This window comes from Saccopteryx leptura, chromosome 10, assembly GCF_036850995.1.
Source record: "Saccopteryx leptura isolate mSacLep1 chromosome 10, mSacLep1_pri_phased_curated, whole genome shotgun sequence".
Lineage (NCBI taxonomy): Eukaryota > Metazoa > Chordata > Mammalia > Chiroptera > Emballonuridae > Saccopteryx > Saccopteryx leptura.
In genome coordinates, this window is record NC_089512.1 from 47,823,234 (window position 1) to 47,838,397 (window position 15,164).

Here is a 15,164-nt window from a genome sequence, read left to right on the forward strand (position 1 = left end):
GATGGATGGACCTTGAGAGTATTATGCTAAGTGGAATAAGAGAGAAAGACAAATACTGTACGGTACTACTTACATGTGGAATCTTTAAAAACAAAAGTCAAATTCACAGAAACAGTAGAAAAGTGGTTGCTAGAGGCTGGGGCGGGGGCACAGGGAGAGGCTGGTAAAGGCCTGACTATAACGGAACAACTGCAAAGTGCTAAAAGAAAAGAAAGAAACAAGCTATTAAACTAGAACTCTATTCACTGAAAGAGAAGGCAGACCAATCAGATCAAAAAAGAGTGGGGTAAGTAGGTTTATAGTTATTCATGTGGAAAATACAATACTTAATACAAGAACAAACATTTGTGTACTCACAACTGTAAACCTACTTTTGCCTACCCTATGTATTTTTTGAAAATATCCTTTAAGAATGAAAAGAAGCTCTTTTTTCAAAAGAGAGTATTTACTGATTACAGGAGTGGACAGAGAGAAATGCAGGGGGCAGAGGGGTGGAAAGCACCAACTCATAAATGCTTCTCGTATGTGACTTGACCGGGCAAGCTCGAGGTTTCAAATCAGTGACCTCAGTGTTCCAGGTCCATGCTTTATCCACTGTGCTACCACAGATCAGGGTGAAAAGAAGCTATTTCTGATAAACAAAAAAGAATTCATCATCAGCAGATCAATAAAATGCTCAAAGCAGTTCTTGAGGCTGAAGGGAAATTGTATCACTTGGAAGGAATTATATACCAAAGAAAGATAGTTAATATTTCCAATGCCCTAGGGATAAACAACTATTTTTTTTTTTTTTTTTTTTTTTTTGCATTTTTCTGAAGCTGGAAACAGGGAGAGACAGTCAGACAGACTCCCGCATGCGCCCGACCGGGATCCACCCGGCACGCCCACCAGGGGCGATGCTCTGTCCACCAGGGGGCGATGCTCTGCCCATCCTGGGCGTCGCCATGTTGCGACCAGAGCCACTCTAGCGCCTAGGGCAGAGGCCACAGAGCCATCCCCAGCGCCCGGGCCATCTTTGCTCCAATGGAGCCTTGGCTGCGGGAGGGGAAGAGAGAGACAGAGAGGAAGGCGCGGCGGAGGGGTGGAGAAGCAAATGGGCGCTTCTCCTATGTGCCCTGGCCGGGAATCGAACCCGGGTCCTCCGCACGCTAGGCCGACGCTCTACCGCTGAGCCAACCGGCCAGGGCTAAACAACTATTTTTCCTCTTTAAAAGAACATACATATTTTTAAATTGGTATTTTTGTTTGTTTTGAGAGGAGAGAGAGAAACAGAAAGGGGGAAAAGGAGGGAAGCATCAACTCATAGTAGCTGCTTCTCACATGTGCCTTGACCAGACAAGCCTGGGGTTTTGAACCAGTGACCTGAGCATTCCATGTCGATGCTTTACCCACTGCACCACCACGGGCCAGGGAACATATACATTAGTTAAAGGCAAAAAGGCATATCAGTACCTTGCAGGGTTCTAATGTATATAAAATATTATACTCATTCATTACAACAGTAAAGTTGCAGGGTATATACAACATACAAATATCAGTTGTCTTGCTATATATTGTAGTAACATGAACTATCTAAGAGAGAAATTAAAAAAAATCTATTTATAATGGCATCAAAAAGAAGAAAATATCTAGAAATAAATTTAGCTGAGGTGACAGACTTGTACACTGAAAACTATTACGACACTAATGAAATAAAGACCCAAATAAATAGAAAGATACCAGGTGATCATGCTTTAGAAGACATTGTTAAAATGTTTGTACTACTCAAAGCAATTTCTATTTGTTAGGTTTTATAGATTCAGTAAAATCCCTATTAAAATTCCAAAGGGGCCCTGGTCGGTTGGCTCAGCCATAGAGCATTGGCCCGGCATGTGGAAGTCCCAGGTTCAATTCCCAGTCAGGGCACACAGGAGAAGCACCCATTTGCTTCTCTACCCTTCCCCCTCTCTTTCCTCTCTATCTCTTCCCCTCCCATAGCCAAGGCTCCATTGGAGCAAAGTTGGCCTGGGCACTGAGGATGGCTCCATGGCCTCCGCCTCAGGTGCTAGAATGGCTCTGGCCACAACAGAGCGATGCCCCAGATGGGCAGAGCATCAGCCCCTGGTGGGCATGCCGGGTAGATCCCAGTCGGGCACATGTGGGAGGATGTCTGACTGCCTCCCTGCTTCTAACTTCGGAAAAATGCAAAAAAATAAAAAAATAAAATTCCAACGGTATTTTTCACAGAAATAGAACAAACAATCCTAAAATTTGTATGGACCCACAAAGATCCAAATAGCCAGAACAATCTTGAGGAAGAACAAAGCTGGAGGCTGCACATCCTGATTTCAAGCTATACTACAAAGCTATGGTAATCTAAATGGTATAGTACTAGCATAAAAGCAGACATACAGATCAATGGAACAGAATAGAGAGCTCAGAAATAAACTCACACATATATGGTTAACTAATCTATGACAAAGGAGCCAAGAATATACAGTGTGGAAAAAACAGTTTCTTCAATAGTGTTGAGAAAACTGGACAGCCACATGCAAAAAATGAAATTGGATGCTTCTTTTGCACCATACACAAAAATAAAAAGACTTGACTACAAGACTTGAACATAAGCTTTCAGCTATGAGATGAATAAGAATATAATGTAAAACATGGTGCTTATAGTTGATAACACCATATATAATTGATATTTGCTATCAGAGTAGAACAAATACTCTCACTTAAAAAAAGTGAGTAGATTAACTAAATGGGGGGGGGATCCTTTTACAACATATATCCATCCAATCACCATGATGTATACTTTAAATGCTTACAATTTTGTCAATTATACCTCAATAGAGCTGGAATTTTAAAAATTACATTGTTACCTTGTGGGGTTCTAATGTACGTAAATATAATGTATATGCATTATATCTGTAGTGCAAAAGAAGGTAATGAGGTAATTGCATACTATAAGACAGCACAAATATTAATTCTATGAAAAAATTGAGTATATTGTAGCTCTAAGAAAAATCATTAAAAAAGGAAAGAGGTAAGCCAAAAAGCTGTAAGTTAACATGGAATTCTAAGAAATATTCAGAATAGCCAAGAGCTAGAAACAGCATAGATACGGTAACCAGGCAGCCTTTGCTTTGCACAGTTCTGATATGCTTAATTTCAGTTATTGTGCTATAGTTTGCATGTTTGTATAACCCTAAAGTTGATACGCTAGCATAAGGACGTGGGTCCTTTACAAGGTGATTAAGTCAAGAGTGTAGACCCCTCATGGAAGGGGATTAGTGTTCTTATAAAAGAGACACCAGAGAGCTCCCTTGCACCTTCCACACAGTAAGGACATAGTAAGAAGGCACCAGCTACAAAGCAGGAAGTGGGTCCTCAGTGGACTCAAACCATGTTGGCATCTTGATCTTGGACTTCCCAGCCTCCAGAACTGTGTGTGTGGGGGGGAATTTTCTGTTGTTTATAAGCTGCCCAATCTGTGATATTTTGTTACAGCAGCCAGAATGGACTAAGACACCAGGACCGAGTCAAAGAGCAGACCTCAAAAAGATAAACCCTAAGACCTGGGACCTGTAAATGTGACTTATTTGGAAAAAGGATCTTTGCAAATGAAGTTATGGATCTCAAGATGAGATCATCCTGGATAAACGGGAGGGTCCTAAACCAGTCACACTTGTTCTTACCAGAGACAGAAGGGGGAGAAAGACACAGGGAAGGATACAGGGTGGGGCTGAAGTAGGCTTACAGTTCTATGGAAAAGAATACAATAATTAATATAAAGTAACACAAGAATAAACTCTGTTTCACCTACTCACAACTGTGAACCTACTTTGCCCTTCTCTGTATAAAAAGATTGGAGTTATGCTGCCCCCTGCCAAGGAAGGCCAAGAACCGCCTCTAGAGGCTGGTATAAAGGTAAGGAACAATGCTCCCTCAGCCTCCAGAAGGAACCAATCCTGCCCGTACCTTGATTTTGGAATTCCAACCTTCAGAACTGTAAGAAACTAAATTTCTATCATTTTAAGCCACCAGTTTGTGGTAATTTGTTACAGTAGCACCAGGAAACGAATCTACCATGGTTTGGCTAAATACCACATTCTTTAACAACACAGTTCAAATTTCAATTACCATGATACATTAACTGTAATGGAATTATGTAAAAACACTGCTGCTACCTCCTCAGTCCACATCACTATAAATAACAAATGTGCACTATAGTCAGTGACCAATCATGTGACTTTCTTCCAAAGTCACTGTGCATCTGTTATTCAATGTAGCTGTATTGCCTACTTGTCTCCCACTGATAAACCCACAGGACATTTTATAAAAATGGATAATTGAGGCCCTGGCCGGTTGGCTCAGTGGTGGAGCGTTGGCCTGGCGTGCAGGAGTCCCGGGTTCGATTCCCAGCCAGGGCACACAAGAGAAATGCCCATCTGCTTCTCCACCCCTCCCCCTCTCCTTCCTCTCTGTCTCTCTCTTCCCCTCCAGCAGCCAAGGCTCCACTGGAGCGAGGTTTGCCCGGGCGCTGAGGATGGCTCTGTGGCCTCTGCCTCAGGTGCTAGAATGGCTCTGATTGCAGCAGAACATCGCCCCCTGGTGGGCATGCCAGGTGAATCCCGGTCGGGCGCATGCAGGAGTCGGTCTGACTGCCTCCCCGTTTCCAGCTTCAGAAAAATACAAAAAAAAAAAAAAAAGGTTAATTGAAAGAGGAGCCTGACCAGGCGGTGGCAGAGTGGATAGAGCGTTGGACTGGGGATGCAGAGACCCAGGTTTGAAATCCTGAGGTTGCCAGCTTGAGCGCAGGGTCACCGGCCTGAGTATGGGATCATAAACATGACCCCAATGTTGCTGGCTTGAGTAAGGGGTCACTGACTCAGCTGAAGCCCGACAAAGCACATATGAGAAAGCAATCAATGAACAACTAAGGTGCAGCAACTATGAGCTGATGCTTCTCATCTCTTTCCCTCCCTGTCTGTCCCTCTCTCTCAAAAAAAAAAAAAAAAAAAAGAAAAAGGAAAACAGTCCACAAAGATGGAAGTGCAGCAAAAAAATGAAAAGTAGTAATGCTGGAAGTGAAATTTGAATCCTACACCTGTTTGCTCTCACACCTATACCATATCCAACCCGTCAGCAATTCTTCTACACATATCCAGAATCCAAACACCTCTCACCATCCCCATACCTATTACCCTGGTCCAAACCACTGTCACATCTTGCCTGGATTATTACAATACTCTAACTAGTCTCCTTATTTCCACCTTAGCCTCCTCTTTCAAATATACTGCTCACAAAAATTAGGGGATATTTTATCACTTCATATTCATTTTGAAATATCCCCTAATTTTTGTGAGCAGTATATATTCTCAATGTATCAGCCAGAGGGGTTCTTTCAGAATATCAATCAGATCATATAATCTCTGATCAAAATTCCTGTCTCATCTGAATAAAAAGCCTAGCCCACCCAATGATCTGCAAAGCTCTACACAATTTGCCTCTTGTCCTGCCCAGAGCCCTCGTCTCCAGCACTCTCCCCAATTTCTCCTCTTACTCAGCCACTTCTTGCTGTTCTTCAAACAAGACAGACACACTTCAGCCTCAGACGTGACTATTCCATCTAAAATGTTCTTCTCATTTGTATTATGGCTTTTCTCATCTCCTCTAGGTGTTTGCTTAAATGTCACCTCGCTGATGCATTCTCTGATCTCCCACACTAAAACTGCAACCCCCTTACTTTCCTGTCCCCCATTTCTGGTGACCATATTTCACTCTTTAGCCTTGCTTACATTTAATATATTTTTTCCTTATTTATCTTTTTTGTTTCTTATTATTATTTATTTTCCTTCATTTCGTCTGATTTAATATATTTTTTCCTTATTTGTCTTTTAGTTTGTTTGTTTGTTTGTATTTTTCTGAAGTTAGAAGCGAGGAGGCAGTCAGTCAGACTCCCGCATGCGCCCGACCAGGATCCACTTGGCCAGGATCCACATGCCCACCAGGTGGCAGTGCTCTGCCCATCTGGGCCGTTGCTCTACTGCAATCGAAACCATTCTAGCGCCTGAGGTGGAGGCCACAGAGCCATCCTCAGCGCCTGGGCCAACTTTGCTCCAATGGAGCCTTGGCTGTGGGAAGGGAAGAAAGAGAAAAAGAGAAGAAGGAAAGGGGGAAGGGTGGAGAAGCAGATGGGTGCTTCTCCTGCGTGCTCTGAATGGGAATCGAACCCGGGACTTCCACAGGCCAAGCCGATGCTCTACCGCTGAGCCAACCTGCCAGGGCCTTCTTTTTAGTTTCTTATCATTCTTATTTCTTTTCCTTCATTTTGTCTGATTTGTTTCATGCTGTACCCCCAAAACTAGAAAAGGCCATTCATATAGCTCCTTGATTGCTATCTGTTGAATAAATGATCACAGATGACAAACTGACCTCAGCACCAGAAACAGGATTTCTAGGGAATACTGCTTAGCTTAGAAACTAACAAGTTTAGTGGACAGAGTGTCAGCATGGGATGCGGAGGACCCAGGTTCGAAACCCCAAGGTCGCTGGCTTGAGCACAGGGTCACCAGCTTGAGCGTGGGATCATAGACATGACCCCATGATTGCTGGCTTGAGCCCAAAGATTGCTGGCTTGAGCAAGAGGTCACGAGCTTGGCTGGAGCCCCGCAGTTAAGCTACATATGAGAAGCAATCAATGAATAACTAAGGTGCCACAACTATGAGCTGATGCTTCCCATCTCTCTCCCTTCCTGTCTGTCCCTCTCTCTATTTAAAAAAATTTAGAAAAAGAAAAAAGAAACTAACAAGTTCACTGCACATTTGCTTTGGATCTCTGCATCTTCAGAGCTCAGCATGATGCCTGAGAGAGGGAACGGACTCTGAGTGGCCTCAGGCCCCCAAGACCACATTCTTGGGAGGGAAGGGAAGGCTCTGCAGGTGATGGCAAAGACCCCAGTAAGAGCCAAGGCAGGCACCTGGGCCACGTGCAAGCTCAAAGCACTTACCCCATTCCCTGTTTGAAAGCTTCAATCAACTCATTCTTTTTATTCTGATCTTCTACCCAATACACACTTGGAATTACAAACTCGGATATCACACGGCATTCTGGACAAGACCTAAAATAAGAATCAGGTTAGTATAAAAGAGATTAAGTTATAAATCCTGTGCACACTACACCCCTTGCCCAAATGCATGACTATTCCAGATGTTTCCTAACCAAACCATATTTATTAAAAATGTTTCTGTCAACAATAAAATGACCACTTAATTTTAAAATGGGCAAAGTATTTGAGTAGGCATTTCTCCAAAATGGTCAAAAAATACAGAAAAAGATGTACCATATCATTAGTTACCAGGGAAATTTAAATCAAAGCCACAATGAAACAGTTGTTAGTACTGGAGTCAAACCTTCTCACACAGATGATCCCTGCTGAGCGTCCCTCCAAAACCCTGAAGCATGGCAGGAACTGTTACCATATTTTAAAGAAAAAGGCACTTGGGCTCAGGAAGGGTAGTGATGTGCCCAAGTTCACACTCCCAAGTGCCAGCACTCACCAGCTATGTTCCGCACTGAAATGCCTCTGGAGGACAGGGAGCACTTCAGTGAGAGTGGATGGAAGAAGGTCCCAAATCAAACTTTCTCCCCCACTTCTATAGCTAAGACTTCTTGCGGTACTTACTTAATGATTGGGTTCTCAAACTGCTTGGCACACCTCCACTGTCGAATGCAGGACAAGCAGTATGTGTGATTGCAGTTGGAGAGAATCCCAAATCTCCTCTCTGAAGCAGATGCCTTCTCAAGGATCACTTCCATGCAGATACTGCACACTTTGTCCTGACTTGCCTGGAAGGCAAAGGCCTTTTCCATCTCATGTTCGAATGTTGACATGCAGATCTGAAGTACAGAGAGGGAGGAGGGAAACCTTAAGTTCTAGGCTGCTGGGGAGTAGCCGACAGCCACACTGCACACCCAGATCAGGAACAGACACAACCCGAACTGTGGCTTCTTTAGGCAGGGCCCCACAATCTGGATTAAGGACACAAAACTCTCAGACCACAAAAAGGACTTCAAGCCATCACTGGCCCAGCCCCGTGGTTTTCCTAGCATGATATGGTCACCTCCAATTTAGAGCTGAGACCATGGAGGTCCCAAAGGCTAGAGGACCACTGTAGGATCACAGTTCACAAGAACTAGTACCCTCGTCTCCTGGTTCCTCTGGACACCAGCCTTCCCCATTGAACTAACTGATACCAGAGATGCCGAATAATCTTTAACTTGAAACACGAGGATGGCAGTCCAGAGTCAGAGGTGTACAGCACCACTTTTCCAAGAAAATAAATTATTTAATGAATTGATTTATTCAGTAAGCAGGTGATATATAGCACTGATATCAGGCATTAGTGTCCATGAAGGGTATGGAGACCTAGGCCTTTCCCTTGGGAGCTCACACTGGACACAGATGAGATAAATCAACATGCACAGCACAAAGACCTCAACGCACCTGGGCGAAGAGGGAAGCTCTAACTCTGCACTCACTGGAACATCCCCTAGGGAAGACAACGGATGGTGGCAGACAACACGCACATACCTCGAGCTCCCCTTACAGGTTCTACACTGTAGCTGAGGGCTTCTCCCCTTCTCTCTTATCCATCATCAGGGCTCTGAACCAAGCACAGAGTCTTGGTCCAAGTGAGGCAGTGCCTCCTAAACACTGGGATCTAATGACCTGAAAGGTCCCTTCCAATACTTGGCTCCTCAGATTCTATGATTTGGGCTCCTCAAGTTCTCAGCCTGGATGATTGCAGCCACAATGATATGTAAGCCTAGAGAGAAAGGAGTGTGTGTGTGTGTGTGTGTGTGTGTGTGTGTGTGTGTGTGTGTGTGAGAGAGAGAGAGAGAGAGAGAGAGAGAGAGAGAGAGAGAAAGAGACAGCTCTTGAGCTAGATTTATTCTCTGAACTTTGCATAGCTTTATGTTTCTGCTGTCTCTCCTTTTTTCTTTATTCTAAATAATCAAGAATTGTCAAATGACAATAGGAACAAGGACTTGAAAATAGGGTATGCCAGATACATAATGCAGGTATTATTGGCAGACATATGCTTGCAGAAATATCAACAATTTTGTCACTTATTATATTTCAAATTTCTTTTTTTTGTGTGTGACAGAAACAGAGATAGAGAGGACAGAGAGACAGACAGGAAGGGAGAGAGATGAGAAGCATCAAATCTTGGTTGCGGCACCTTAGTTGTTCATTGATTGCTTTCAAATGTGCCTTGACTGGGGGGGAGGGCTACAGCAGAGTGAGTGACCCCTTGCTCAAGCCAGTAATCCTGGGCTTCAAGCCAGTGACCTTTGGGCTTAAGCCAGCGACCATGGGGTCATGTTTATGATCCCATGCTCAAGCCAGTGACCTTAGAGTTTCGAACCTGAATCCTCTGCATCCCAGTCTGATGCTCTATCCACTGCACTATTACCTGGTCAGGTTCAAATTTCTTAAAACAAGTTCATACAAAGGCTTGTAACCTTACCTTCTCATGAGCTTTCCTTTGCTCAGGGTCGAAGGGGTGCAGGACTTGTAACCTACAGATTTCACACATTTCCCCATGCAGGTAGACACAAGCATCTCCAAATCGGCACTCCCCGGCGGCGGCATAGGGGCACAGCTGCTGCTCACTGCTGTAGGAGCTGCTGGCTTCTAAGTAATCCAGGCCGCTCCTGATTGCATCTAGGTAGGAATGCGGCTTCATCTCTGGGCTATTCTGGGGGTCACTGCCTCCTGGATTACTCACCACACTTGAACAAGACTTTTCTTCAGCCATGCCAGAGAGATCTTAATACAAAACACAGAGCACACACATACATGAAAACTGACCCAACCATTTGGTGAGCTGCTACCAGTCAAAACCTAACAGATTAAGCAACTCTGACCTTGGGAATTTCACTCTTGGGGGCATATAGGAAAAAACTAAAAAACATAATTTGGAACATAGGAAATAGTAAAAACAGACGATATACAAAAAAAACCCCACAACACACTCAAGTTGCTATTTAAAAATACCAAGCATGAAAATGTCAACATTTGGACCAATTAACACCAAAATGTGTATATATAAAAATATAAAAATCAAAGAGAACTTAGAACATGGTCAATAGAATATAGTGGTTTCCTTTATACCAGTCAAGTTACCTATCGTTTTAAGATGAACTAGAATTACTAAAAATCTGGAGTGAGTCTTTAGGTCCTGTGGTCAATGGTGAATTGCCCTGTGGTCCCCCTTTCTCACACCTGGACCCCTTCCCTTCCCTTCCCATCACACACACTTCTGATGTTTTTAGAAAAGACATATTGGCCCTGGCCGGTTGGCTCAGTGGTAGAGCGTCGGCCTGGCGTGCAGAAGTCCTGGGTTCGATTCCCGGCCAGGGAACACAGGAGAAGCGCCCATCTGCTTCTCTACCCCTTTCCCTCTCCTTCCTCTCTGTCTCTCTCTTCCCCTCCCACAGCGAGGCTCCATTGGAGCAAAGATGGCCTGGGCGCTGGGGATGGCTCCTTGGCCTCTGCCCCAGGCGCTAGAGTGGCTCTGGTCGCAACAGAGCGACGCCCCGGAGGGGCAGAGCATCGCCCCCTGGGGGGCAGAGCGTCGCCCCCTGGTGGGCAGAGCGTCGTCCCCGTGCCGGGTGGATCCCGGTCGGGCGCATGCGGGAGTCTGTCTGTCTCTCCCCGTTTCCAGCTTCAGAAAAAAATACAAAAGAAAAAGACATATTAAACTGGATCAAACCCCTGTTTGCTCAGGATGGAATCTGCCTATCTTATGCCCAACAATTACAAAAAGTAGAAATCCCTTCACCTGCTGAGGGCCAACCAATAAAAACAACTTTTATGATTTGTAGCCTTCCTCCCTAAGCCCTGTTCCAGGGGATAGACCACTCCACAAACCCCAACATGTTATTCTATTACCAAAAAGAATAAGACTATGAACTTACCTAGAGGTCAAACAGTGATACACACTCTTTATCAAAATATGTAGCTTTGAAATGGAGTTTGGTGCTTCTCAGAACTATGCAACCACCCTATGCAGAGAGCAGTTACACACTGACAAAAATGTCAGTGTTTGCACATTGCTGGGCCAAAGGTGGGGCTCAGCCCAGTCCTAGGCAAAAGGCCAAATTCGTCATCCGAATACTCTGCAGCCAAATGAAACCCATTCTCAGGGCAGATCTGACGTCTCTACATTCAGACAGCTTGGAGGGGTATTAATTAGGTTAGCAGTCCTCTTGTCAAGAGAAGACCAGAAGGGAACATGAAGAACAAGACCAGATTGCTTTTCAAAAAGAGGTAACAAAAGGATTCTGCTCACTCACTTCGGTCTCTAAGTACCAACGTTCTCTTCTCAGGCTTCCCAGGCTCGTGTAAGTTAGTTTTCACAATAGGTGCAGTGAGGTCGGAAGGAGGGTGAGGACTGTGGAAACCCAGGGAGGGCACACTGTAGGGCACGGAGCCCACAGCACCACCACCTGCAGCAGGGGGCCTCGTGTGATCGTATCTAAACAAAACACACAGCAGATGCATTATGGACACACCACACTGGCCAGATGTAGACTGTCCTTACTTCTCCATTTGCAGAGATGGAGAATGAAACCATTTTCTCCATATTTTAATCGATAAAAAGCTTTTCAAGTAGTAAGATCTGCCTGGCAATTCAAGTGAGTGGTAGGTACATTGTTGTCTATCACCTCCACTTCAGTGTCCTTGTAGAACTTGAATGGGACATACCACCCCAGACCACACAGAGAAACCCTGAAAATTCCAGACAGATGTTCAACTAAAATCTCCCGACACCCAATTCAGTGATCCTTTGGGCAGGAGTCCCCACAATGTTAATAATGGCCAATGCAACAGCTGGAGACCAGCCTTTCCTGGGCTGTCTCTCTGGGGCACCCAGTGGCAGCAGGAGGGCAAGGTGTGCCAACTCCCACTGTCCCCTAGGCAGCCAGAGGAAGGACTGAAGGGAGCTCTGCGCCCAGGAAAGGACAACACAGCTCTTTACTACAAAAGGACAGGTATAGGCTTTGGCAATATTTCCCTGTTTAGAAGTTTTAAAGTTGCCTACAGGTATCAGCGGTAAAAAGGAACACTCTGCATAAAAATGCTCACTGCAGGGTACACAGAGCAAAACTGGAAGCCACTTAAATTTCTAATCAAGGCAAAGTTAATAAAATGATGGTCTGTTAACATTATGAAACATTATAAAACTACAGTTAGGAGATAAAGTAGCAGCACAGAAAAAAAGCTTATGGCATGTTAAGTAGAGAAAAAAGCAAGATACAAAATCTTATATACAGTGTGTCCATAAAGTCATGGTGCACTTTGACCAGTCACAGGAAAGTAACAAAAGACGAAAGAAATGTGAAATCTGCACCAAATAAAAGGAAAACCCTCCCAGTTTCTGTAGGATGATGTGGCAGCATGTGCGCATGTGCAGATGATGAGGTAACACCGTGTATACAGCGGAGCAACCCACGGCCATGCCAGTCGAGATGTGGACAGTACAGAGGAAAGTTCTGTGGCTCGCTAAATTCGAATCCGTGACCAAAGTGCAACGTGAATATCGGCACGTTTATAACGAAGCGCCACCACATAGGAATAACATTTACTCAGTGGGATAAGCAGTTGAAGGAAACCGGCAGTTTGGTGGAGAAACCCCGTTCTGATAGGCCATCAGTCAGTGATGAGTCTGTAGAGGCTATATGGGATAGCTACCTAAGGAGCCCTAAAAAATCTGTGCGTGAGCCCACATCGAACTGCACTGAATAGGTATGAAACTAGGAGAGTTTCCCTTTTATTTGGTGCAGATTTCACATTTCTATAGTCTTTTGTTGCTTTCCTATGACTGGTCAAAAGTGCACCATGACTTTACAGACACACTATATATATTGTGGGCAATTTTATAACTAGAGACTCGTAAGAATAAGGTCAGAGGCCCTGGCCAGTTGGCTCAGTGGTAGAGCGTCGGCCTGACGTGCAGGAGTCCCAGGTTCGATTCCCGGCCAGGGCACACAGGAGAAGCGCCCATCTGCTTCTCCACCCCTCCCCCTCTCCTTCTCTGTCTCTCTCTTCCCCTCCCGCAGAACAAGGCTCCATTGGAGCAAAGTCGGCCTGGGCGCTGAGGATGGCTCTGTGGCCTCTGCCTCAGGCGCTAGAGTGGCTCTGGTTGCAACAGGGCGACGCCCCAGGTGGGCAGAGCATCGCCCCCTGGTGGGTGTGCCGGGTGGATCCCGGTTGGGCGCATGCGGGAGTCTGTCTGACTGCCTCCCCGTTTCCAACTTCAGAAAAATACAAAAAAAAAAAAAAGAATAAGGTCAGAAAAGTGACTATGAAAAATTAGTTTTTGGGTACTGAAATTGAGGTTTCAAAATGATCTGCCATACTGTTTGTAATGTTATATTACTTTTAAATTTAAAATTTCCCCTCATCAAGACCCATGCTCCACATGATGGATCTGAATCCCCTATTCAGCTCAGTGTAACAGCAGGGGGAAGTGGCGGGGGTTCTTGCCTGCAACGAGCTCCATATGCACAGTAGCCCTTCTGATAGTACTTGCAGATGGTGGATGGCTTGCTGTTAGCCAAGTCATGTGAGAACAGGCACTGATTTCCTTCCCGACACACACCATGCATAAAATACCTGAAGAGACAAGCAGAGGCATAAACTTTTAGAAGCACATTTTGCTGTATAGAATCACCATATTTTTGAACCTAGTATACAAATATCTATTATGCATATATCAAAGCTCTATTTGGCAATGGAGCTATACTTCCTTGATTCTAAGACATAGTAATTTTAGACACACAACTAATTCAATGCGAGTTTCTTCAGAAAATGATCCCATAAATTTTTTTTTAAGTGAGAGAAACAAAGAGAGAGAGAGGGGGGGGGGGGAGAGACAGAGAGAGGAACAGATAGGAAGAAGAGATGAGAAGAATCAATTCTTTGTTGTGGCACCTTAGTCGTTCATTGATTGCTTTCTCATATGTGCCCTGACTGGGGGGATACAGCACTGTGAGTGACCCCTTGCTCAAGCCAGTGACCTTGGGCTTCAAGCCAGTGACCTTTGGGCTCAAACCAGCAACCTCAGGGTTTTGAACCTGGGTCCTCTGTGTCCCAGTCTGATGCTCTATCCACTGTACCACCACCTGGTCAGGCTGATCCCATAAATTTCTATTTTAAGAAATAGCTTCTTGGTCCTGGCCGGTCGGTTCAGTGGTGTAACGTCAGCCCAGCATGTGGATGTCCCGTGTTTAATTCCCAGTCAGGGCACACAGAGAAACACCAGTCTGCTTCTCCACCCCTCTCTCTTCTCCTCCCCTCCCGCAGCCATGGCTCGATTGGAACGAGATGGTTCCATGGCCTCCACTTCAGGTGCTAAAAAATGGCTCCAGCTGCAACAGAGCAAGGGCCCCAGAAGGGCAGAGCATCACCCCTAGTGGGCTTGGCAGGTAGATCGTGGTCTCCGCCTCCCCTCCTCTCACTTAAAAAAAATGATATATAGTCTTTTGATTTGAGATGTTACATGTGTAAAATGTGTTCTCATAATTAAGAAAAATCTCTGAAAAATTGCTCCCTGTTTCTCATGGAGATTACAGGGTGTGACTATAATGGAGTCAAAGAGATCTGAGCCCAAGATTGAGCCCTGCCACTTCCCTGGGCCTCCGTATCCATATCTACAAAACGAAAATCACACTACCTACTTCAGTGGGTTGTGGTGAGGATCAAATACAATAGTATAGCACTAAAACATATATACAAGAATGTTCCTGGCCCTGGCCAGTTTGCTCAGTATATAGAGCACTGGCCCGGCATATAAACATCCCACGTTTGATTCCCGGTCAGGGCACCTAAGAGAAGCAAACACCTGCTTCTCTCCCCCTTCTCTCCCTCTTCTCCTCTCATAGCCAATGATTTGATTGGTTTAAGTGTTGGCCTCAGACGCTAAAAATAGCTGAGTTGATTTGAGTATCACCGCAGACCAGCAGCGGGAGGGATGGCAAGGGGGTTTCCAAGTGGATCCCAGTTGGTGCACATGTGGGATCCTGGTCTGTCTCACTATCTCCCTCTTGACCTGTGCTGGCACAGTGGATAAAGCATCAAGCTGGAGTGGATAAAGCATCAACCTGGAAT

General features: G+C 45.0%; 2 protein-coding genes across 2 annotated transcripts in view; both read right to left on the reverse strand.

Moving 5' to 3' along the window:
• Nucleotides 1–15,164, reverse strand: part of TSEN2 (tRNA splicing endonuclease subunit 2) — a 217,187-nt gene that overhangs the window by 65,013 nt on the left and 137,010 nt on the right. The window lies entirely within an intron of this gene.
• Nucleotides 1–15,164, reverse strand: part of MKRN2 (makorin ring finger protein 2) — a 62,394-nt gene that overhangs the window by 5,562 nt on the left and 41,668 nt on the right. The window contains exons 2-6 of the mRNA XM_066351050.1: nt 13,542–13,670; nt 11,348–11,529; nt 9,517–9,818; nt 7,668–7,882; nt 6,993–7,103 (exon numbers count right to left, since the gene is read on the reverse strand). Coding sequence (XP_066207147.1) covers nt 6,993–7,103; nt 7,668–7,882; nt 9,517–9,818; nt 11,348–11,529; nt 13,542–13,670 — 939 coding nt within the window. The remainder of the gene's footprint in view (nt 1–6,992; nt 7,104–7,667; nt 7,883–9,516; nt 9,819–11,347; nt 11,530–13,541; nt 13,671–15,164) is intronic.